Below are 24579 nucleotides of genomic sequence, written 5' to 3' on the forward strand. Positions count from 1 at the left end.
TATCACTTACCCTCCCTACCAGGAAGGGGAATCTCTCTAGTCTGTATCACTAACTCCTCCCAACTTTCTGTCTGTCCTAGTACATCTCCAAAAACGTGCCAGCCACAGACCATGTGATCCGGAGGGAAACTGAGACCACATTCTCTGGGAGCCACTCCTGTTCACCTTCTCACCACTGCTCCACAGCCACGCCCACCTCTAGCCACAGGTGAGCAGCACCCGGGCCCGTGGAGCCCCACTAACGCCTGTATTTTGTCATTCAGTCATCAACAGCTGGTTGATATCATCTCGAGTTTACATTCTGATCACAGTACACCTGACTGTGGGACTGGAGCAACCTGTCCACACAAGCACAAGTTCCTACAGCTAGAAAAAAATGGCAGGGCTGGTCCCTCCTTCCACGGAGAGATCCATGCAATAGTCAGAGCCCTTGCATACTGGCCAGTGAGGCTGGGCTCCTGAGAAATGGCTAAAGAACATTTGGTGGCGGGAGGAAAGCGCGTCTACACATGGAGGCTCAGCAACCACAGGATCCCAGCCTTCCTTCTCCCATCATCAGGGCTGAACATCGCTGACACTCCACATCGACCCAGAGTAGAGAGGACAGTGAGCTAAGGGAGCCACAGATGGGATGAGGCACCAAGGGCAGGGTGGCCATGGGACCACACACCTGCACTCCAACAGCCTGCCCTTCCTGACCCATCAACTCACTCCTATCTGGTTTTCCCAGACATGAGAGCCACACGTGGAGCCTGGAACGTTCAGAGAGCCTGACCTCAGATTCCCAGTCGGGCATCATGCTGTCATCAGTGGGCACCAGCAAGTGCAACAGCCCAGCATGTGTGGAGGCCCGGGCACGGAGGGCAGCAGCCTACAGCCAGGAGGAGAGGCGCAGAGCTGCCATGCCACCCTACCATGACTCCATAGACTCCCTGCGTGACTCTCCACACAGTGAGAGGTCAGTTTCTAACCCCTGACAACCGGAAGGCTGGCACTGCCAACCCAGACAAGGTCCCAGAAAGGTTAACGTGGTCTCCTGAGATTAGAACTGCAGCTGCCTCAACATATCCTGGCTGAAGCGTCCACACATTTTGTCCCTTTCGGGAACATTAACAGCCATACTGGAGCATGAGGGACAAGCAGGGATGTTCCACACACCCAGGACCAAAGGTTGTCCTCTTCTCAGTATCACCTGAAGACCCCCACATCTCAACAGAAACAGAACCAAGTAGACTAGACCTAGACTAGAAAAAGAGGCCATTTTCAAGGGCACTGACCCAAGAGGCACGGACATGAGCCAAGAATGACCTCAGGGCCTGTCAGCATCAGCAGCCAGGTTCCGGTGCCCCCGGCATTGCTGGGATGCTGATAAATTAATAAGAGTAAGAATCAGGAAATTCCCTTTTTCCCTGGAGCTGGCAAGATTGCTCAGTGGCAAATGAGCTTGCCCTCCAAGCCTGGTGACCTAAGTTTAATTCCTAGAGCCCACAGGGTGGAAGGAGATATGGAACTCCTGGAAGTTGTCCTCTGACCCCCATACACATGCTATGGCACACATGTTCAAACACATACACACACACAATTTTTTTTTTTTAATCCCTTTTTCTCTGACTCCATACCAGGAATCCTGAGAGCTAGGCCCAATCCGACCAGCTTTGCAGTGGCTGTTGAGCAAGCTGGGTGTGTGAAAGGAAAGCAGAAGAGAATGCACACGACAGGAAGGGGAGTCTCCAGGGTAGCAAGGAGCAAATTCTACCTCTTTCTGACTCAGCCGAGCCTGGGCTGATCAAGCAGGCCAGGGATGGCGCTCCTGGCTCACTCCAGAGGAGTCCCAAGCCAGGACAAAGCACTGACGCCTTCGGCAGTTTTTAAGAGTGCTGAGCGCAGACACTACACCAAGGCAGAGAGACCCAGTCCAACTACAGGCTCCAAGAAGCACCCAGATCTTCCTCTCCAAGCACAGCTCCACTATCTGCATGATCTTGGGCAGACCTCTAAAACTGTGTTCCTTCAGTGAAGATAGGAGAAAACAATACTTACCACACTCGGGGCTGAAAAAGGCCCCAAGATAATGTACAGGGTTCTGCCTCCGTCATACCTGTCTCTATTGTCCTCAGCAATAACCCTAGCACTAGGTGGCAGGAAGACCATAGGCAGGGGGATAGGGAAGGAAAGCTTTCTAGGGGAGCTGTTCTAAAAGAAACACTTAAGAGCGTGCTTAGGAGAAACGAGGGGGCCTGTGGGATGCAGTAAAGCTCAACAGGCAGGCTGGGGACACAGAGATGGACCAAGGGCCCTTGGCTTATCCTTGCTTGGGAGGAGCCTAGGTGGATAAATCGGAGGGACCTTCCTAGCAGAGTTGAGGTTTTGTTTGTTAGTTGGTTTGGTTTGGTTTGGTTTGGTTTGGGTTTGGACACCCGAGGGGTGTGGGGTGGGGGTTGTTTTGTTTGCCCTGGGAACTTCCTAGAGTGAAAGACAGACCCCCAAGGTGGTGGCATGAACGGAGAAAATCAGACCCAGGCTGGAGAGTGCTTCAGGAGAGAGGGAGCTAATTAGATATGCATCTGGAAAAGGGAAGAGGAGGAAGCCAACTGATTCAGTGGGACAGTAAAAAGGACTCTAAGCCAGTTGCAGAGAGCAGCCAGGTACCTGGCCGTGCACTCTAGAAGAAAGGCATGGAGGTGAGTGATCCCCGTCCTGAGTGGACAATGGTAGAAGCCGTTGGCTCACAAGGAGGCCTGTGAAGAGCAAAAAGGGACATCTGAGAATAGATTAGCAAAGCCAACTTTTCAAGCAAGTAGGGGGAGTAGAGACAGTTGTTATCTTGGTATCTATCAGCCCTGGCTTGAGGCGCCTACCCAGTGTCACTTTTGGCTTTAATACAGAAAGGCACGCTTCCCTCACTCAAGCCAAGCTGTGGGATAAACCATCCCTGCAAGGGCAGTGAGCTTAAATCCAGGAAGTCTCTGAATGGTGGCTAGTGGTTCCTGGAGTTAAGCATACTAGTTTCTGCTTAACTTAGATTCAAATCCCAGGAACAGTACCCAGGATTGACAGTAAGAGTTATTAGAAAAAAAAAAAAACAGGCTTTCAGGAAAGGACCTGGGGAACCATTGGCTCCAAGGAGAGTCACCTAGTGGTGTCTTGGTGAAACAGGGAGGAAGTTAGTTGATTCAAACAGAATGGAACAGAGCACATCTTGGTCATTGCGTCCTTGGCACTTACATGTCTGAGTCTCTTTTTCCTGTGTGGAGTATGGTCCTCACCGACAGGCCCTACATAATAGATGGGACCACACACAAACACCCCAAGCTGAGCGTGCTGCGGAGACTGTGCATTCCTACAGCAAATGACCACTAACGGGTACCCTCCTGAGTACATTTCTGGAATTCTCCAGCTTCAACTGGTGTAAACACTATAGCTGGCTCTGCTTAGCAGATAAGAACAGGCCGGGGGTGGATCTTGTAAACTGAACGAGGTCGGGGCCTCAGCCCTCACTCTTATAATCAGGGTCTTTTCTTGTTGGACTCTCTGGTGAACTGACACTGCACCCAAATTCCCAGACCCACGACTCTCTGCCTCTCCCGCAGGTACGTGTCGGCCCTGACCACGCCCGCGCGCCTCTCGCCCGTGGACTTCCACTACTCGCTAGCCACGCAGGTGCCGACTTTCGAGATCACGTCGCCCAACTCTGCGCATGCCGTGTCGCTGCCTCCCGCCGCGCCCATCAGCTACCGCCTGGCGGAGCAACAGCCGCTGCTGCGGCACCCGGCGCCGCCCGGCCCGGGGCCGGGGTCCGCCGCGGACATGCAGCGCAGCTACGACAGCTACTACTACCCGGCGGCGGGGCCCGGGCCGCGGCGCAGCGCCTGCGCACTGGGCGGCAGCCTGGGCAGCCTGCCCGCCAGCCCCTTCCGCATCCCGGAGGACGACGAGTACGAGACCACGCAGGAGTGCGCGCCCCCGCCGCCGCCGCGGCCGCGCACGCGCGGCGCGTCCCGCAGGACGTCGGCGGGGCCGCGGCGCTGGCGGCGCTCGCGCCTCAACGGGTTGGCGGCGCAGCGCGCACGCGCGGCGCGGGACTCGCTGTCGCTGAGCAGCGGCTCGGGCTGCGGCTCGGCGTCCGCCTCGGACGACGACGCGGACGACGCGGACGGGGCGCTGGCGGCCGAGAGCACGCCTTTCCTCGGCCTGCGAGCGGCGCACGACGCGCTGCGCTCGGACTCGCCGCCGCTCTGCCCGGCGGCCGACAGCAGGACTTACTACTCGCTGGACAGCCACAGCACGCGCGCCAGCAGCAGACACAGCCGTGGGCCGCCCACGAGGGCCAAGCAGGACTCGGGGCCCCTCTAGGACCTCTCCCCGCCTCGCCCGCCCCACGTCTCCAAGGAGAGGGGAGACCACCGACTGGAGAGGGAAAAGGAGCGAACAAAGAAATAAAAATATTTTTATTTTCTATAAAAGGAAAAAAGTATAACAAAATGTTTTATTTTCATTTTAGCAAAAATTGTCTTATAATACTAGCTAACGGCAAAGACGTTTTTATAGGGAAACTATTTATATGTAACATCCTGATTTACAGCTTCGGAAAAAAAAAAAGAAACAACAAAAAAAAAAAAGAGAGATGGGCCAATTTTTTGACTCTTTAATAGAAACCTATATTGTGGTGCCTTTTGCTGTACGCTAATCTGGGGCTCCTGGAGAGTCGTCTGGGGTGCAATGTGGGGATGGGCGCTTGTAGGATCCCAAACTGGTGGGGGTGAGAATAGACAGGGAAAGAAGAGACTGTGAGGTTCTAATGGCTCTGAGGCTAGTGTGCAGTGAGGAGGAAAATGAAGACAAGGTGGAGTTTTCTCTTCCCCAGCCCAGATCTGGAGTCCTGGGCAGAGAGGGCAGGGATCCTAGGCTTAGAGTTGGAATTTAGGTCCGTTAATTCGAGGGGGAGACACGGGTCCCCTGCTACAGCAACTAGAATGGGGAGGGGGCCTCCCCACCCCTCACAGCTGCTAAGGGAGAGAGGACGGAGAAGCCTGTCTCCCCACCAGCCCCCGGCCTAGGGAGGGGGCAGCTCTGCCAGGGGCCCAACCTTTACGGCTCCTCCTCCCCTGCGGCCTCCAGGACGCCCTCTGTCCTCTGCAGCACCTTCGTTTACAGGTCGTCTTTTCTATTTTTCTGCCTGCATGTCCTTTGCATTTCAGATTCTTTAGATTGAATGCATGGTCACGCTGGGACCCAGAAGAGCCACTCCGACAGTGTATACGTTCCCCCTCTAGCAATAAAGTCCACGTCCCTCTCATAGCCCAGCCCCAGCCCACCCAAGACTTCCATCTTCCAGCCCTGCCTTCCCCAGCCCTCACAACTGGATCCAATGCTAATTTGTCAAAAAGGCAATTGTCTAAAACAAACAACAAACAAACAAACAAAAATCCCAAACAGAAACAAATGGGAACCCTGACATGTCCGAACACCTGACTGTTGACACTTGAACATTTTTATTTTATAAATAAACTCAGAAATAACTCCTGTTTGACTGTGTGTGCCTAGCCCCAGGTGAGGAGGGAAGATAGAATGAGGACCTGGGATGAGGCACATGGGTACTAGAATAAAGTTTGGAGAGGGCCAGGGCAGTCCCCAAGCGGAAGTGACCCTCTCCCCAGTCCCTCTGGCCTCAGCTCCCAAGGACCTGCTCCAAGTCTCCCTTCCAAATCATTTATAAGGTGTCCCCCCTGGGTGCTGGGGAGCCCAGCCAAGAGACTGACGCAAATTTGTTGTGCTTTAAAGTCAGCCTCAGAACTCTGGCCCAGTTCCTGCCCTGCAGCTAGGAAGCTGGACTGAGGCAACAGTTTCTTCCCAGGTGGGTGAAGAGGGAAGGGTTGTGGGGTTGGCACTAGGGCAGCGGAGGCAAAGATGATCCTTGGGGCTTCAGCCACGTCCCGGGCAGAGTCTGGACATGTAAGACAGCATAATGGGTACCCTCATTGCCAGAAGGACCACAACAGCTGCAGCTCCTAAGCCCACAGGGTATTGCTCTTTCCCCAGTTTTATACCCTCTCAGAGCCAGGCCTGCCTAAACCTGCAGCTCCGATGAAGGTCTGATCCCAGGCATGGAGAAGGCAGGAGGAGTCCGGGGTGAAGAGTTTTTCTCATCAGCTACCTAGAATATTAGGAACCAAGATTCCCGCCAGAGCCTAAAGCCTTTTCTCCAGTGAGCTGGGGCGAAATGTGTATGTGTGTGTGGTTATGTACATCTTAGACAGGCACTTACAGAGGAGTGGGACAGAGACACAGAACAAGGGGGACTGGATTGGAGTGCCAGCACCATCCCTCACTTCTCCAAGCCACAGTTTTGCCTAGCGAGAAGTGAGGAAGCAAGCTGCTGTAGAGCTTACGTGTAGATGGGCCAGGTGCTGCTCCTGACACATGTCTACAAGATGGCTACTTCGATGGTGGTAGTGACAGGATCCTGTGCCTTGCAACCTTGAGTCACAAAGTGGCAAAAACTCAGTGAGGTGGTTAAGAAAAGTCTAAACTTATAAAGTCATTATATTTGTTATGGGGTGCTGGGGGGGCACTTAGCACAAAGGGGGTAAAAGTCGAAAGAAAAATTACAGATCTGAGCGTTGCTCAGACCTGTGGACCGTGGCCCTCTTCTGGGCCCCAGCGGATGACCTTGTTAGAGCACTCAGCTATCTCAGTTTGCTTTCTTAGGGCAGTAATCCTTACATGAGACCTCTGATCTCTAGGGGACCCCAAATTAACTGCTATGACCTCTCGGCGAGCCCGCTGATCTTATTACCATCCAGGTTAGTGTCCTCGCTTAACCTCTGTGAGGGCTTTAAGTTGATGCCTTCCAGGTTTTTACTCAGAAACCACATGTATGACTCAAATGGATTCTCCTGTCTATGACCCCTGTTACCTTTGAGTGACCACTCAGTGAACTCACCAACCTGTACATGACCCTCTTTTCTTCCTTCATCATCTGCCCTGGATTCTAAGATCGCTGCCCAAGAGCCCAGGGCCTGTTTCTTCAGCACTCTCCTCACTGTATCAGCCACATTGTATCTCCTCATTGTATCAGGGGACAGGAATGGTCGGGACCTGGGGGCAGGCTTGACCAGAGAGACCTCTTGCCCACCCTGACTCTCAAGTTTTACCCTTGGGGGATGTTGAGTGGGTGGCCTTTCAAGGGAGCATGGCAGTCCCTTTAAGCAACTTCCCTTGTGCCACCCTGTCCCCTGGAACACTCAGGACATTCAGGCAGCTTCCTAGGTCAAAATTCTCTTACCCGCTTCCCAAGTTCACTCTTAGTGTCATTCCCCAGGCCCTCTTAGAGTCCTCAGTGGCAATGATACCCACTTCTCCAGTCTCCCTCATAACTGTGAGACGCATGAAGACAGGGAACTGGCCTCTTTCACCACTGTCCCTAGCACACAGCAACAGCGTAGGGCCCATGGTTGACCCTCACTGAAGAGAATGAAGGCTATTTGTTAAGAGTTGGCCATCAGAAGTTCCTGCACCATAGGCAACTCCCAGGACCTCCAGGAGAGGCAAACCACGAACTGCATTTTGTCAGGCCCTGGATTTGATTGGTCCTTATGGCCATGTTAGGGGCAATGGTTAGGGAATAAGAGCAAATGATCTATCAGAATGCAGGAAAAAAAATATTAGAACTTTGATTTAGATTTATTTTCATCTCATCTTTTTTTAAATTTCTATTTTTGTGTATGTTTTATAATGTACATAATATTTTAGTACAGTAGTACATGTATATAATTTACAAATAAAGAATTATACAATTAAGGAAGCGAACTAAAAAATGTCTTTACTGATGGGAGGCACAACTAGTGCCTGGGGAACCACGCGTGTCTGAGGTTAATAAACTTGCACCTCTGCTATCATCCCTCACCCCATGACACAGAGAGTGAGACACTGGCCTGAAAATCAAGAGACCTTCAGGCATCCCGACAAAGATCTCTTTACTAGTCCCTAAATCGCCTTTCTGATCTCATGCAAATGAGCATTTGCTTCCCCTGAGCGAAACAAAGGGGCCATATGGTTTGGTTATAAAACTCTTCAGCCAATCCAACTTAAACGGTTTGGATTTAAACCCACAACACTTTGCCACATTCTCCCAGCTCCCTGCATCAGGTGGGAGTGGATTTTAAACGTTAGGGGCTCAGTTGCAAGGCTTGGGTCACCAAAGAGGTCAAACTGTTGGCCAAACAACAGGAAAGATTGGCTCGTGGTAGCTGTGTCAAGAGGGCCAACCCCCCAACTCAATTGTTGTCTAAGTGATACAGGGTTTAATGTCAACCTGTAATAGACACTTGTCTCTACTCTCAGCTGTGTCCCTAACCTTAGCCTTTCTGACTCACTAGAAAAATGAAAGGATTATCAACAATCAAAATCTTGCCAGTCCACCTTCTCCCCAAGATCATGAACCAACAGCTTCCTTGATCCTACTCTACCCCCAGCCTGGGCTCGCTGGTGGGTGGCACTCGGCAAGGCAGCGTGTCCTCCATTCCTGCCAGTAGGTCTGTGCAGAGGCCAGCACTGGAGCTCGGAGACCTTGGCAGCATTCACAGAAAGATCCCAAACAGAGGTTGTGCTCCTAAGCCATTTACCCCGCAGGACACCCTTGGGACAGAAGAGGCCACACACACATATCCTATTTAGTCTGAAAGCATCAACCGGAAAAGTGATTGTGAGTCACAAATCTGGCGGAAGAGGAAAAGGCAAAAACACAGAGAGTCTTCATCTTTGTGTCCAGAGTGTCAGAGCAGCGGAGGGCTCCATAGCAGGTTTCCTTGCTAGTAGGCCGGACTCCAAGATGGATGTTTGCCTTTATCTGGTTTCATCCTCTAGATGGTAGTAGTTCCCAAACCGTCTTTAAATATATATATATATATATATATATATATATATATATATATTTGTGTTTGTATTAAAAGAAAAGAGGCAGGAGAGGCCTCAGCAGATAAAAGGGAGAGGTGGACACACGCATGAGTGGAATCAGCTTGGCACTGAGTGGCGGTTAGGCCCCATGTTATTGCAATGTGAGGCAGGAGAACTGGGCCAGTTGCAAAGGTTGCTGGGAAAAGGGAAGGAGAAGGCGCTGCTGGTGGTCCATGGACCTGCTGCTGGTCAACTGAGAGGAAAGGGGAGAAAAGGGTGGATGTCCAAGTTGAGACCCAGAGTTCAAACCCACCCTCACAAATACAAGCTGAGGAAGGAGCTTGATGAGAAGGGGGCCTGGGAAAGCAGCAGTGACAGACTTCTCCGGTTGGTGGCCCTAGAGCATGTCTGGCCTGCAAAGCAAGGCCCCATGACTTGAGGGCAGCCAGGGCTAGGAGAGGGTCTAGGCCAGAGATGGCCCAGGATGCAAGAAGATCAGCGCCATGAAGGGCATCTCCATCTCCTTGGCCACAGGGCTCTCCATACCCCTCTGGTGGCCTGTTAACTGCCTGGAGCTTGTTCCAAGCAGCCCCTGGCTGGAATTGTGCTCACTGACCCCTGTGGGGACATCTGCCTGCCTCCAGGGCCTGCACAGCCACACCAGCTAAGTATCAGATGAAGAGGCATCTTTGGTGGCTTTGCTGCCAGTCACAGGCCCATGGCCCAGGCTCAGGGCGGGGCTTGAGTGTGTTTTCCGGAGAGCTGGGTCATCCCCTTCTAGAGTAGCCAGCCGAGCCTCAATCCGCTCCAGGTCATCTGAGCCCACTTTGATTTTCACGGCCAGTAGGTGGATATAGGTCTCATAACGGATTTTCTAGGGAAAGGACAGGCAAAAGCCAAAAACATAGTCAAAAGAGATGCAACAAAATGGAGATGAGAGATCCAGCTTTAAAACACTGGTAACAATCCGCTGCTTTTATGGCACGCAGGGAGCTCTTACAATTGATAACAGGGACTAGACTACACAATTAAAAAAATAGACAGGCATACACTTAAATCTCACCTATAATTTGTTTGAGATGGCATCATCCCTCCATGTAGCCCTGAAACTCACTATGCAAACCAGACCGACCTTGAACTTACAGCAATCCTCCTGCCTCAACCTCGTGAGTACTGGGATTATAATCATTGCCTACCAAGCCCAGCTTCTCACTTAGAACTTGAAAATCCAAATAACGTCAATGATTTCTTAGATACAACATGAAAGACGTGGGTAATAAAAGCAAAAATGGGCAAATGGGACAACATTGATATTTAAAACATCTGTGCCTCGAAGGATAAAGAAATGATATCTGGAGAGATGGGGCTGGTGAGATGGCTCAGTGGTTAAGAGCACTGTCTGCTCTTCCAAAGGACCTGGGTCCAATTACCAGCACCCACATGGCTGTCTATAACCTCACAACTGTCTATAACCTCAATTCCAAGGGATCTGACACCTTCACACTAATACACATAAAATAAAATTTTAAAAAAAAGAAATTATATTTAATGAGCACAAAGCTTCCATTTGGGGAGATAGAGAAGTCTGGAGATTGGTACAATAATGTGAAAAAATGCTTGCTGAGCTACATACTTAAAAGCGATCAAGACGGCACAATTTATTATGTGTTTAAAATGTTTAAAACTTGAAGAAATGTGGTTATGCGGAGAACCTGGGTTTGGTTCATAAACACTTGAGTTATTTATAAGCTGTCCTTAACACTTACGTGGGAGACACAGCAAGGTCTAAGCACCTTGACTCTAAGATTCAGGCCTTCTTCAAGAACATAGGAACCCTTTTTCCCCAAGGTCTGCCTCCCAGATTTCATGGCCTTCCCACCCACTCTGAGCCAAGTAAGGACGAGCACTCCAATGCCAGAGCTGCAGCCAACCACCTGGTTAGGATCCCGGGCCCTGCTCTTCCTAATTGTGTCACTTTGGGCCAGTGCTCTGACTTCTCTGAGCTTTGGCTTACCTTTCTGTCAAATAGGGATGGTTATAGAAACCCTTTTACTACGTTGACATGAAGATGAACTCAGCCCATGCAAGGAAGCAGGCCTCACCCCAAGCAAGTCCACTCTAGCTTCTGTCATCTACTTTCACACTGCAGTGTAGCTGTGAAGGGCTCCTGGAGAGACCCAGGCATAGGCAAAACTCACCAACATTTGACAGACTGGGCAAGACTGACCACTGGACACTGGCTTACGCCTGCCTCAGAGAGCCAACAACAGGAAGGTTTCAAACTGGAGTCCCTGATATGCTGATGTTGATGGTGGGAAGGGGAGGGTGGGAGCTGGCCTCTTCTGGCCCCAGCTCTGACCTCTGCCATCCACCTCCCAAGACCTACCTCAAATGTGAGATAGTGTTCCTTCAGCCGGTATTCTTCTGCTTCCTTAGACTTGAGGCCTCTCTCCATTGGGTGGCACCTGTGCTCAGCCAGCTCTGCAGTCACCTGCTTCAGCTTATTCTCATGAGAACGCAGCTGTTCCTCCTGCAAAAGAGAAACCCAGGTCTGTGAGGTCTGACATTTGGGGTGTCACAGAGTTGGGCCTAACCCCATCACACTGGAAGCTGTTTTACTAAAGTGAAACTGATGCTAACCAAGATCCTCAAACTCAAAGGGTCAGGCGTAAGCTCAAGACATGAATGCTCCTTCCATCTTCCTCTTTCCTCCCCTTTCTCCCAGGGACATAAGCCCTCCTCAGTGACGAGCAGGCTCAGGAGCTAAGAGAGCTTTATATTTACATGTGGGTATACACACGGCAAAGCAGACACTACTACCACAACCCCTCCCCCACACACAGAGTTCCACGTGTGCACCAAAGCATGTTGGGTCAAGGCTCCACCTGGCCCCAGTTATCCCTGGCTCTATCCACCACATGCATTGTCTCACAACCATTCTCAGACTTGCATGACGTTTGCAGACCCATATCACACCTAAAGGGAGAAGAGACTTTGTCACTGATAGCCTGTGCGCCCACACACACGACAGTGAGGAGGCCCCTGTGAGCAACCTGCACGTGTGGATGTGCGGACACACCTGCGGTGCAGGCATACGGGTGTGCACGTGTGCACATGTGTGCTCGTGTGATGTGTGTTCATGGTGTATCTGTGTTGGTTTGTACATACACACACACACACACACACACACACACACACACACACAGGAGCTCCACACAGACACTGAATGCCCTGAAACTCTGTGCAGAGCCAAAAACCCTAGTAAAAGGAGCCAACGGCTGAAGAATAAAGTTTAAAGTTTGCCAGCCCTCTGTTCTCAAGTTCTGTTCCATTGTTCATCCTTTCCTGCCCAAAATACTCTGAAAAATCTGTAGTATTAGTGAGAAGGGATTTTCATAGAAATAAAACTGAAGTGTTTAAACATTAAAAAAAAGAAAAGAAAAGAAGAAGAAGAATGTTGTCTTGGACAGTTTTACATCAGTTTGACACAAGTCAGAGTCATCTGACAGAAGGAATCCTCCTTAAGAAAATGCCTCCAGAGCTGGGTGGTGGTGGCGCCTTTGATCCCAAGCATTTAGGCAGAGGCAGGTGAGTCACTATGAATCTGAGCCCAACCTGGTCTACAGGGTGAGTTCCAGGACAGCCAAGGCTACACAGAGAAATCCTGTCTCAAAAAGAAACCAAAAAAGAAAAAAAAAAAAAAAAAAGAAAGAAAGAAAGAAAGGGAAGGAGGGAGGGGAAGGAGGAAAGGGAGGGGAGGGAGGGAGCAGGGGAGGGAGGTGGGTGGGGAGAAAGAAAATACCTTCATAAGATCAGGTTGTAGACAGGCCAGTGAGGCATTTTCTTAATTAGTGATTGATGGTATGGACACAGCCCATGGTGGGTGGTGCCATCCCTGGCCTGGTGGTCCTGGGTTCTCTAAGAAAGCAGGCTCAGCAAGCCAATAAGCAGCACCGCTCCAGGCCTCGGCCCTGCATGAGCTCCTGCCCTCACTGCTTCTTATGATGAACTATTATGTGGAGCTGTGAATAAAATAAATACTTATCTCCCCAACTTGCTTCTAGTCATGTGTTCATCGCAACAATAGTAACTCTAAGACAAGTTGGTACCAGGACGGGGATGTTGCTGTGATGAACCTGGCCATGTTTTGGGGAGGACTGCAGAAGGACTTTGGAACCTTGTGCAAGAAAAGCCACTGGATGTTTAATGTTTGGTAAGCTGTTCTGTAGGAGCTTGGAAGATAGGAATGTTGAGGGCAGTGCAGAAGATGGAGGCCCGGCTAGCGAAGTTTCAGAGGGAAGTTTAAAGACTCTTTGGGGACCATTTGTTATTTTGAATTAAGATTCTGTGGTTCTGGTTAGATGGTGCTGAAGAATCCGTTGCAATTAAGAAGATACCAGAACTACTAGAGTGAAAACTTCGTTTTGCTGGAAAACTTGATGCTGGTTGGCTGGACCTGAGAAGTTAGCAGTAATTAAGAAGAGGCCAGCACCACTGAGGTGAAGTCATCTGGGAAGGGTTTCATAGAGCACACGAAAAGCTATGTTCCAGAGGGGGCCAAGAGTGTACCGTACGCTGGTAACCGACTTGGTAGCGTAAGAGTAAAACTTGGTCCTGGTTTTGAAGGCATGAAGGGGTCATGGAGAGCTGCTGAGGCTTGGCACTGTGAGAGAGAGGGCATTGGTGAGGGTACAGCCTCAGCAGCAATAAAAGCCCCAGTATTGAAAGGGTCATGAAGAAAAGTTGAGGCTTTGCACCGTGAAAAGAGCCCAGGAAAGGCTATTAGTGAAAATGCAGCCCAGTTACAGAAGTCCCCAACGTTTTGGAGAGGCCGGCACTATGGGACAACCACCAAAAACAACAGGAGTGGTAGGATGGAGCCAGCAAAAGCCTAGAAGACAAGGCGTGTGTGCTTTAGAGGGTGGGGCCAAAGAAGTGACCCAAGGCCCTCATAGGAGCCCAGGAGGTCATGCATGAATCCCAGACTTTGGGTGTTGAGTTATTTTCACTTTTGGAGTTTTGTTTTGCTTTGATTTGACTGTCACTGTTCCCTGGCTCTTCTCTCTTGAAGTAAGCAAGCATTTGATTTATTTTTTATTTTGCAGGACTCCACAGTTGAGAGACTTTGAATTTTAAAAGACTTTCAATTTTAAAAGAGATTGGCTATTTTTAAAAAGACTGAACTTTTAGCTGGACCTGGTGGCACACTCCTCTAATCCCAGTGCTCAGGGATGTACAGGCAGGCAGATCGCTGTGAGTTCAAGGCCAGCCTGGTCTATAAAGTGAGTCCAGGACAGCCAAGACTACACAGAAAGACCCTGTCTCGAAAAAGAAGAAAGAAAGAAAGAAAGAAAGAAAGAAAGAAAGAAAGAAAGAAAGAAAGAAAGAAGGAAGGAAGGAAGGAAGGAAGGAAGGAAGGAAGGAAGGAAGGAAGGAAGGAAGGAAGGAAGGAAGGAAGGAAGGAAGGAAGGAAGAAAGAAAGAAAGAAAGAAAGAAAGAAAGAAAGAAAGAAAGAAAGAAAGAAAGAAAGAAAAGCAGGCTGAGCAAGTGAGCAAGCCGTGGAGAGCAAGCCAGTCAGTAAGCAGCACCCCTCCATGGCCTATCCATCAGCTCCTTCCCCCACGTTTTTAACCTGCATGCTTTCCTGCCCTCGCTGCTTTTTATTGTAAACTGTTATATGGAGCTGTGAGTGAAATAACCCTTTCCTCCCCAAGTTGCTTTTGGTCATGGTGTTTCATCTCATCAATTATAACCCTAAGGCAAATGTCAACACTGGACTATTTCTAAAAAAGTGAAAAATAGGAACTGGAAAGATGGGTCAGTGGTTAAGAGCACTGACTTCTCTCAGAAAGGGCCTGGGTTCAATTCCCATGGTGGCTCACAGCCATCTGTGACTCCAGTTGCAGGAGATCTTACGCCCTCATCTGGCCTCTGCAGGCACCAGGCACACGCACAGTGCACAGACATTCGTACAGACAAAACACTCGTGAAATAAAAGCAAAGTCTTAAAAATGTTTTGTAAGAAAAGTAGACAATAAACACTCGTGAACACTGGGGAAAATGAAACCCTTATCCACTGTGGGCGAGACTGTAAATTAACACACTTGCTGTGGAAATTACTGTGGATGGAGGTTCATCAAAAACTAAGACTAGAGGAGGCCACGGAGATGGCCCAGTGGGTAAAGCACCTGCTGAACAAGCCTGATTCCCTGACGTAGGTCCCAGAACCGACGTGAAGGCGGAGGCAAGAACAGACTCCAGGCAGTTGTTCTCTGGCACCCACACATGCTATGCCGTGTGTGCCCCTCCCCCAACACATCATACACACACAGAATAATAAGAAAAATTTTAAGTGAAACTACCACATGCTCCAACGGTCCCACTCCTGAGAACACACCCAAAGGAATCCAAGGCAATGCCTGCACAACCACGTCTCTTGCAGTACCGTTCCCAATAGCCAAGCGACAGAGTCAGCCTGGGTGTCTATGGACAGATGAGTGGATAGAGGTCTGACGTACACACACAGCGAAGCTTTATTCATCCATAAAGAATGAGAGCACGCGTGCTGAAGAGACAGCTCAGCAGTTAAGAGCACTTACTGCTCTTCCGGAGGAACCAGGTTCAGTTCCCAGCCCCCACACCAGGTGGCTCACAACTGCCCAGTCCTCCAGTCCCAGGGACTCTGGTGTCCTCTTCTGGCCTCTGTGGGCACCTGCACACACGTGGTGCACAGAAACTCACACGAGAAATACACACATCCATAAATTTTTGAAAAATAAATATGAAACGATGTCATTTACCAGAAAATTGATGCTAAAGATCAGGTTAAGGGACTGGAGAGATGGCTCAGAGGTTAAGAGCACGGGCTGCTCTTCCAAAAGTCGTGAGTTCAGTTCCCAGCAACCACATGGTGGCTCACAACCTTCTATAATGAGATCTGGTGCCCTCTTCTGGCATGCAGGCATGCAGGCAGGCAGAACACTAAACATAACAAATTAAAAAACCTTTAAAAAAATAAAGATCTCGCTAAGCAGGGTGTGACATATACACACATGTGCACACATACACACATGGTACATATACACACGTGCACACACATGCAAAATAAATAAATCTTTAAACAATCAGACAGAGTGCTGGACAGGGGTCAGCCAAATCTCACCTGTCCCTATGACACATACTCAGATTCATGCCACAGACCCACAGTCACACCCATTCAGCCGCACTGCCATGGGCAGGGAAGCTCGCCAATGTCATCCATCACAGCACTGTCAGGCCTCTAGCGCTGTGCATGTGGGGGTCTCCATCTTCCCACCTGTGAGTGGGGGCGGGGTGGCAGAATGAGGAAGAGTGTCTCCCCCTTCCCTAGTGTCCCTCAGCCCAGGGCCACGTAACCCAGAGAAAGGGCCGAGCTAAGGCCTGCAGCCTAACCCCAGGAGCTTGTACCTGGCCAAGGCGAGTGGTACAGGAGGGCAGCAGGGGCCGACAAAACTTCTTCATGGAGCTGACGGCCGCTGGGAATGCGGGCGCTGAGAAGATGGCAGCTACCAGGTTGATCCTCAGGATCCAGGACAGCATCTCTTCCTTGCTCCTGGGGACAAAAGAGGACAGAAAAGGGCTTCTTGTGATAAGACCTCCAGCCCCCCCCACACGCGGCACCCAGTACTCAGCATGAAGTCTGGCAGAGAAGGTACTGATGCCCAGGCAAGGACAGGAAGGAGGAAGAGGGCAGGAGTGGACAGGTGGCAGAGGAGCCTGGTCAGAACTGGAGAGGGAACTGCCATGTGGACTCCCGTGAAATGAACCTGCTCCACTCTGGATTGGTGTCCCTAGATCCGGTGAACTCCAGGATCAGCTGCAATGGGCAAGCCTCTGCCTTGCCCCCACCACCTGCCCAGCCTTCCCACTCTGTCCCCAGTTCTCACAATCTAGTCTCCTTCCTGTGAAGGTTGCCTGACATGTAAAAAACTCCATCTCTGGTCACAGAGGACAGGGTAGGACAGAGCAGGAGGCCTAACGGGTCAAAGCTAGGAGTCCTCCCCACCTAACCTCTGAGTTTCTGCCAAGGAGGAGTCCCAGTCTGCGAGCCTGAGCTTCAGGACTTCAGAGGGGACCCGCAGCCCCTGAAGGCTTCTTAGACCCAGCCAAGTATCGGCTCGATGGGCCTAAGATGTGGGCAGTGGGGTGGCACCTCTACCCAGCTTCCAGGTGTCGGAGGAGACCACACAGAGCCACTGCTCTGGAAGACACGAAGCAGCTACTCATCTGTGGCAAGAGGACACGCCAAGTCTGCGGCTGACATGCACAGGCAGCTGAGGTCTCTATCCCAAGACCAGGAGAGTGGGGGTTGCAAGGCGATGCTGCGGGCCGTGCTCCTCGGGGCTGTGCTTCTATTCTACTTACGGCGCCTGGAAGAGGAAGACCCTCCAGTCTGCTGTCTTCAGCTTGAGCACGTTGGACTTCTTGCTGTAGTCAGAAGCCCTGGTGGCCAGAGCGTGATGCACACGGATGGCGTTCTTCAGGTCACCCTCCGACAGGGCCTTGTCGGGCCTGTATTCATCCTGAGCGGGGTGTGCTATGTCACTCTGGGCTACTGTTCACTGCCCGACGCACTCCGTTGTCATTTCCCTCCTTTCCTCCCTCCCCCACTCCCTCCCTCCCTGTCACTCTACTCTATATTACCTCTTCCCTCCCGGACCCCAACAAGAATTACTGCAGGGGCTTTCAGTCTGTCCCAGAGGCCTAACGCTGATGCGCTTGGCATTCAGAGTCCCTTGCCCAGAACCCTCAAAGCTGCTAAGTGAGTACAGAAAAGACTGTTCATAGAGGAAGGCCCTAGCAGCTGAGCCCAGTGTCGCACACCTGTGATCTCAGCACTCAAGAAGACAAAGGAAGGCGGTTCTCTGTGATTCCGAGGCCAGCCTGGTCTACAAAGCTAATCCAGGACAGCCAAGGCTACACAGAGAAACCCTGTTAGAAAAAAAGGAGAAGAGGAAGAGGAGGAGGAAGAAGAAGAGGAAGAAGAGAAAGAAGAGGAAGAGGAAGAAAAGAAAGAAGAGGAAGAGGAAGAAAAGGAAGAAGGAGGAGGAGGAGGAGGAGAAGAAGAAGAGGAAGAAGAGAAAGAAGAGGAAGAGGAAGAAAAGGAAGAAGGAGGAGGAGGAGGAGGAGGAGAAGAAGAAGAGGAAGAAGAGAAAGAAGAGGAAGAGGAAGAAAAGGAAGAAGGAGGAGGAGGAGGAGGAGGAGGAGGAGGAGGAGGAGGAGGAGGAGGAGGAGGAGGAGGAGAAGAAGAAGAAGAAGAAGAAGAAGAAGAAGAAGAAGAAGAAGAAGAAGAAGAAGAAGAAGAAGAAGAAGAAGAAGGCCCTAGGTCCTCTAGCTCCTCTCCCAGTCCCAGTCCTGGCCAGAAGACCTTGAATTGAGTACCACAGGCAGCAGCTAGAAGAGACTGAGTGTGCCCTTTGTACCTAACAGCTCTAAAGCAGCCTCCCTCTCACCTTCTGCAGGTACAGGATGGTCCCTTTGAGCACCGCATAGAATTTCTTCCAGCCACGCCTCCCTCGGGGCGCTGAGGAGAGGGCACAGGCAGTGTGGCTGCAAACTTCTGCTTTGGTAATTCCTACCCTGCCATCCCCTGAAAGTCCATGTATATGTGCCTCCCCAGAGGAATGGCCAAGGGTGGGTCCCCCCTACACCAGCACCCCTCCCAGGCCCCTTCCCCAGCCTGACACCCACTCCTCTTGCCATCCATGTCAGCGTGAGTCTTCCGGGTCAGCACGCCATGCTTGTAGGTGGTAGCGCTGAGAGCCTGCGGGACATCCAGGAATGGATTGCCACCATCCAAGATCCGAGTCACCTTCTTTGTGCCTGTCCCAAACTTGTCATCCACCAGCTCAGACAGGGACTTCCTCAGCTCATCCTCATCACTAGGAAGGTACCAAGCCTGAGAGCCTCCTCCAGAGACACCTTGCCTCCAAGCCCACCCCTTGCCACAGACTTCCCCACCAGCCACCACCACCCCAGCCGCCTGGCATCAAGGTTAGAGACAAAAGATTCCAGAACACAGCTCCAGGGCTCTGATCCCTCCCTATCATCTTCAGTTCTGACCTCTGACCTCTGATCTTTGACTCGGGGGTCTCTAAACTAATCTTCACCTTTACGACAGAGTTGGATTCTTTCTTGTCTTCAGGTCTCTTTCCCCAGTATCCCTTCTCTCCAGCACAGGGAGCATGAGGAACGCTAACCCTCTGTGGACTGCAGCTATTGCACAGGCTGTACAGATATGCTGGGAACAGCAGAGCAAAGGGCCAAGGCCCCGGAGGAAGGAGCCCTGGCAGAAGAGGGCCAGCTCTTCCCAGCAGGATTAGAGTCCCTGAGCTGTAGGCCTCCACACACACCCAAAGGCACAGCCTTTCCTGGGGAGCTCAGCTATGGGGCTCCCCCATCCCGAGAGCCTCTCGCCGCCTCCCCAACCAGCAGCATCTCCACCCCTCTTTGCAGCTGGCTGTGCACAGCCTTCGTAGGCAAAGAAGTTGGAGCATTGGTTCCCTCCCCACTGCCAAAAGCAGCCGCCACCCGAACGTCTTCACACAGCTAGTGTCAAAGGGGACCTATGCCTCCTGCCCACCATCGGTTGGGAACCCGGCAATATCCTCAGTACAGAGAAACCAGTCACGGGCACTCCTGGAACTAAGTTCAATGTAAGTATCAAGTCAGAAAATGACCCCCTGACGGTGTTGGCCTGCTGGGTAGGTATTGTCGGGGGCCTGGGCTAGGGTGAATCAGCACCATGGAGAGTGGTCTGCACGCCCAGCCACTCCCTCTCCTGGTAACCAGGCTCAGACCCGCACCCTTCATCGCTACTCACATGGCCCATTCCAGCTTTTCATTCTTGATGGAGTTGTAAAGCGTCTGAATGAGGGCGGAGAAAAGGGAGGGAGAAAGGAGTTCAGGTAGAGTCAGAGAAATCCCCATGTCTCTCCAGCGGCGTGGCCATGGTGAGGGAGCACCTTTGCAGTTAATGGGTAAAGTGGGTGCTTGGTTCATACTTGCTGGATGTCATTTGATGAAAAACTGAGTGGGTGGGTGGGTGTATGGATGGGTGGAGTTTATTATGCACTCATTACTGTGTGTCCAGCCAGAGGTTGTAAGCTTCCCAAGGTCAATAATGTCTATCTTGCTCACCACGGAAGCCTCAATACAAAATTTAGAATGTCACAGGGTGGGTGGATGGATGGCGGGATGGATGAGCGGTTGGTATGTGAAAGAGGGTTCGGAGGGCTGGAGATGTAGCCCATTTGGCAGAGTGCTTACCTCGTGTGCATGAAGCTGTGGATTTGATCCCAGAACCGCCTAAAACCAGCCTGGTGGCTCATGCCTGTAATCCCAGCCACAGAGTGAGCTGAAGGCCATCCTGAGCTACATGAGACCTTGTGTCAAGGGGGATGAGGAGTAGTGTTTGGGGTACAGGAATGTGTGAGGGGTGAATAAGTGGGTACATGGGTAGGTACGCAGTTGTGTGGCTGGTGAATGGGTGTGTCCACGCATGAGAAAAATGTGTGGGTGGGTGGAGAAGTAGGTAAAGGATGGATAGAGAGAAAAAAGTGAATGGGTGGATAATGATTTTATATTCTTTGTTTTGTTTTGCTGGGGTTTCCCTGTGTAACTATGACTTTCCTGGATCTCTCTCTCTCTCTCTCTCTCTCTCTCTCTCTCTCTCTCCTCTCTCTCCAAGGCTGGCCTTGAACTCAGACTCTATAGAGCTAGTTCCAGAACTCAGAGATCGACCTGCCTCTGCTTCTCAAGTGCCAGGATTAAAGGCGCGCACCACCAGGCCAAGTTCTCAGCAGGGACTTCTTGATGGTGAAGCAGATAATTACAACAAAAAGTGAGGTAGCGACAATGTTCTCTTTTTAGTTTCCATAACTGACACATAATAATTATACAGATCTTCCTCTAGCTTCACCATTCAACTCCCCTCCTAGAACCATAAGGCTATTAAAAGACTATCTAAAAATGAACTCACCACCTATACGTAACCCTAAAATAAATCTCTTCTTATTTACCTGAGGCCAAAGCTTCGCCCTAGGCTTCATCCTCAAAGGAAAACTAATCTCTTTCGTTGCTGGTGATGAAGGAGTGGGCCTTTCCCTGTGGTTATGGTGGTGGTGGTGGTGGTGGTGGTGGTGGTGGTGGTGGTGGTGGTGAAGGTGGAGGAGGTGGTGGTGGGAGTGATGGACGTGGTGGTGGTCACCGGTGGCAGCCATAACAACTGGTGACAGTGACAGTTATTGCCGAGACAGAAGTCGTGGTGATTGGAGCATTAAAACCAAAGGGCTTAGAGCCTCACTGTCTGTCTATCTCTCTTGGAGAATACTGAACAGTCAAGTGAGGAACTTGGCAGCCTCCGGCTCTGTCCCAAAGCGATGGGGCCCTGTTGCAAGTGTTATGGGCCTAAAACATCACGTTTAGTGGGGCAAGATTTCACTCCGTACCTGTGGGGCAGGGCATGGGCTGTGGGGACCGTTAGCAGATAATACCTTCAAAAGGTCTTTGGCAAAGTCTTGACCATCGTTCAGCTGGTCCAAGTTGGCAATGAATTGTTGGCAGGACATCTTCTTGCCAATGTTCTGTCATGGAGAAATGGTTCTGCCTGAGAGTAGGGAAGAAGGCTGGGGTGGTCCACACGCCCTGCCCTGCCCTGCCCAGACAGAGAGGACGAGGCAGTGCTGAGGCCGAAAACAAGTCAAAGTGCCTGGATACTCCTTCATCTCCAAGAATTTGCAAATCTTTTTTTTTTTTTTTAACCCAAATTCTATTTGGTCCACAAGCAACATGAAAGGTTCTCTTCAAACTCAGGGAAGGAGCCAGGTTAGGGGAAGCATTGCAATGGCTGAGCCTGCCAGGAGCCTGCTCTGCTCTGGGCACTGACCTTGACGTGCATTATCATATCTCCTTGCCACAAGGTAAGAGATCTGAAGGGTGAGCGCATGAAGCAATGTGGGAAGGGAGCGCAGGGGCCCAGCCTGTCTGACATCAGAGCCCATGCTCTCATCCACCTTTCCGTGGTTATCTCTCCAAAAGCTCATGAGCAGCAGCACTTGAACCCAGGCCTCTTGGCTCTTATATTCCACCATAGTCGCCTTACCCTCTCACCTGCACAGAGTTGGGCAGGAAGACCTCCCAGAGATAGGTCAAGTAAGGGGAAATTCGGTTTTATGGACCAAATATCAAACCCCAACAGCACACAAGAACGATTCATACTGAGTTGGGTTGACAAAAAGAAAAACTGCTTAGGTTCTCACTGCCACGAGCAAAGCGCTGGGGATGGAGGGCTGTGCCCCAAATTGTGTCTTTTGTTAACCACTCACTAGTAGAAGGGCTCAAACCTTCCAAGCCGATCACCTGGCATTCACGCTTTGAGGGTCTCCTTGGAAGAGCCCCGCTGGAGGAGGCCCTAGGTGGCCCTCCACCTACGGGAGGTTTTGTGAGTTGAGGTTTGCTCGTACCTTGCTGTGGAATGTTAGCACCCCACGACATGGGAGTATGTATTTCCTAAAATAAATAACAGAATATTATGGCCCAGCCAATTAACTGCAGCACTCCAGAGCTTTGAACGTGTTTATGTGTGCTGGGAGTCTCCAAGGACCGAGCTCCATGTGCGCTGCCCCGGACTTGGTGTTGGCATTACTTTAACAAAAGAGCCTTTGCTGATGTCATCTGGGACATCCAGATACCGCAGATAGCATGTGGAAAGTGCTGCTGCAAGACAAGGGTTGTTTGTTTGCTCGCTTGCTTGGTATTGGGGCTCACCACACAGCCTAGGCTGGCCCAAACTTGAGATCCTCCTGCCTCGGCCTTCTAAACGTTGGGATTATAAATGTGCTGGTTAGTTTTCTGTCAGCTTGACAGAAACTAGAGTTGAGGACCTCCCCATCTCCAAAATAAAATAAAAGAAGGGAAAAGAGAAAGAAAGCAGGCTGAACAAGCCAATGAAACATTCTCCCATGGCTTCTGCTTCAACTCCGCTTCAAGTTCCTGCCTTGAGCTCCTGCCTTAGCCTCCCCTGATGACAAACTATGGCCCAAGTAAACCCCTTCCTCCCCGGAATGTTTTTGGTTATGGTCTTTATCACAGCACTAGAAACCGAATTAGAATGGTAAGTATACATTCCACTGTACCCAAACAAGGAAGGGTTAATATATAGCTGATTAAAAATATTTAACTTCTTCCACAGGTTTAATAAGAAAAACTTCTATGTGTGTCTGGATGTGTTTGTTTGTTTGTTTATTTTAGTTTTATGTATAAATTTCCTGTATTCAGACATAAGCATATAGCCATACCATGAGCATTTGTGATAAAAGAACACAAAGACATAAGGAAACACTGTCGCTGAGGCCCATGCACACTGAACATTCTCAGCCACTAAGAGTACAAAGTCAAAAAACGGCTAAGTAATGGATAGAGATGCAGCTCAGCTGGTGGAGTGCCTGCCTAGTTAGTATGTGTTAGAGCCTTAACTTTGATCCGTAGCACCACCTAAACTGGGCATGGCAGTATATACCTATAATCCCAGCACGTGAGAAGTGGAGGCAGGAGGATCAGAAGTAAATGGGTATCCTCAGTGTTACAGTAAATTTGAGGCTAGCCTAGGCTACAAAGACTCTGTCTCAAAGTAGAAATAATAATCTTAACAATGGCATATCCTTGAGGTTAAGAGCACTTACTGCTCTTCCAGACGACCTGAATTTAGTTCCAGCGCCACAACCTTTTGTAATTCCAGCATCGGGGACTGATGCCCACCCTCTTCTGGCTTTCACAGGCATGTACATGCGGCACACATGCACAAAGGAACATACACATACACCTAAATAAAAATGAGTGGGAATGGGGCTAAAGAGATGACTCAGTGGTGAAAAGCTCTAGCTGCTCCTTTAGAGGACTCAGGTTCAATTCCTAGCGCCTACATGGCAGCTCACAACTGTCTGTAACTCCTATTCCAGGGGATCCAAAACCCACACACAGTCATGCATGCTGTCAGAAGACCAATGTACATAAAAATTTTTACATACATTACAAAAAAAATTAGTGGGAAAAAAGCTTTGGCTGAAATATTAATGAAACACCTGTATGAAGGCACTAGAGAAATACAAGCAGACTTCAAGGCTAAGTTTCTGCCAATCAAGGAATGTAGAGAGAGCCTTATGCTGGGAAACTTTCCTTGTGGAAGCATGGCGCAATGGCTGAAGAACCAAGTGACCCTATTGAACTCAAGAACAAAAACTGGACTTCAGACCAAGGGCAAGGGACCCTGCTCCAGCCCTATGTCAACATGAAATTGAAACAAAGAAGAGAAATGAATTCTTTAGTCATTAGAAAATTATTCCAGGGCTGGAGAGATGGCTCACTGGTTGCTCTTCCAGAGGTCCTGAGTTCAATTCCCAGCAACTACATGATGGCTCACAATCATCTATAATGAGATCTGGTGCCCTCTTCTGGCCTGCAGGTATACATGCAGGCAGAATACTGTATACATAATAAATAAATAAATAAATCTTAAAAAATAAAAAGAAAGAAAAAAAATTATTCCAGATGAAAGCATAAAGAAGCAGAAAGCATGAAGAAACAGGAAGTGTGGAAAATAGGAAGCATGGAGAGATTTGAAGTTTGGGGAAACAGGAAGTGTGGAAA

The 24579-nt window shown here is 50.2% G+C and overlaps 2 protein-coding genes across 10 annotated transcripts in view; one reads left to right on the forward strand and one right to left on the reverse strand.

Moving 5' to 3' along the window:
• Positions 1 to 7545, forward strand: part of Nrg2 (neuregulin 2) — a 178242-nt gene extending 170697 nt beyond the window's left edge. For all 5 annotated transcript variants that reach the window (XM_060377428.1, XM_060377429.1, XM_060377431.1 and 2 more), the window contains 3 exons: positions 81 to 208; positions 731 to 958; positions 3591 to 7545. In XM_060377428.1, the coding sequence (XP_060233411.1) occupies positions 81 to 208; positions 731 to 958; positions 3591 to 4353 (1119 nt within the window). In that variant the 3' untranslated portion in view covers positions 4354 to 7545. The remainder of the gene's footprint in view (positions 1 to 80; positions 209 to 730; positions 959 to 3590) is intronic.
• A 119-nt stretch (positions 7546 to 7664) lies between these two features.
• Positions 7665 to 24579, reverse strand: part of Psd2 (pleckstrin and Sec7 domain containing 2) — a 52932-nt gene continuing 36017 nt past the window's right edge. For 4 of the 5 annotated variants that reach the window (XM_060377436.1, XM_060377435.1, XM_060377434.1 and 1 more), the window contains 8 exons: positions 21429 to 21517; positions 19757 to 19800; positions 18625 to 18815; positions 18387 to 18457; positions 17299 to 17456; positions 16342 to 16486; positions 11282 to 11425; positions 7665 to 9769 (listed from right to left, as the gene is read on the reverse strand). In XM_060377436.1, the coding sequence (XP_060233419.1) occupies positions 9560 to 9769; positions 11282 to 11425; positions 16342 to 16486; positions 17299 to 17456; positions 18387 to 18457; positions 18625 to 18815; positions 19757 to 19800; positions 21429 to 21517 (1052 nt within the window). In that variant the 3' untranslated portion in view covers positions 7665 to 9559. Of the gene's footprint in view, positions 9770 to 11281; positions 11426 to 16341; positions 16487 to 17298; positions 17457 to 18386; positions 18458 to 18624; positions 18816 to 19756; positions 19801 to 21428; positions 21519 to 24579 lie in introns of all 5 variants that reach the window. The other variant, XM_060377437.1, reaches the window with a different exon arrangement.

This window comes from Meriones unguiculatus, chromosome 2, assembly GCF_030254825.1.
Source record: "Meriones unguiculatus strain TT.TT164.6M chromosome 2, Bangor_MerUng_6.1, whole genome shotgun sequence".
Classification (NCBI taxonomy): Eukaryota; Metazoa; Chordata; class Mammalia; order Rodentia; family Muridae; genus Meriones; species Meriones unguiculatus.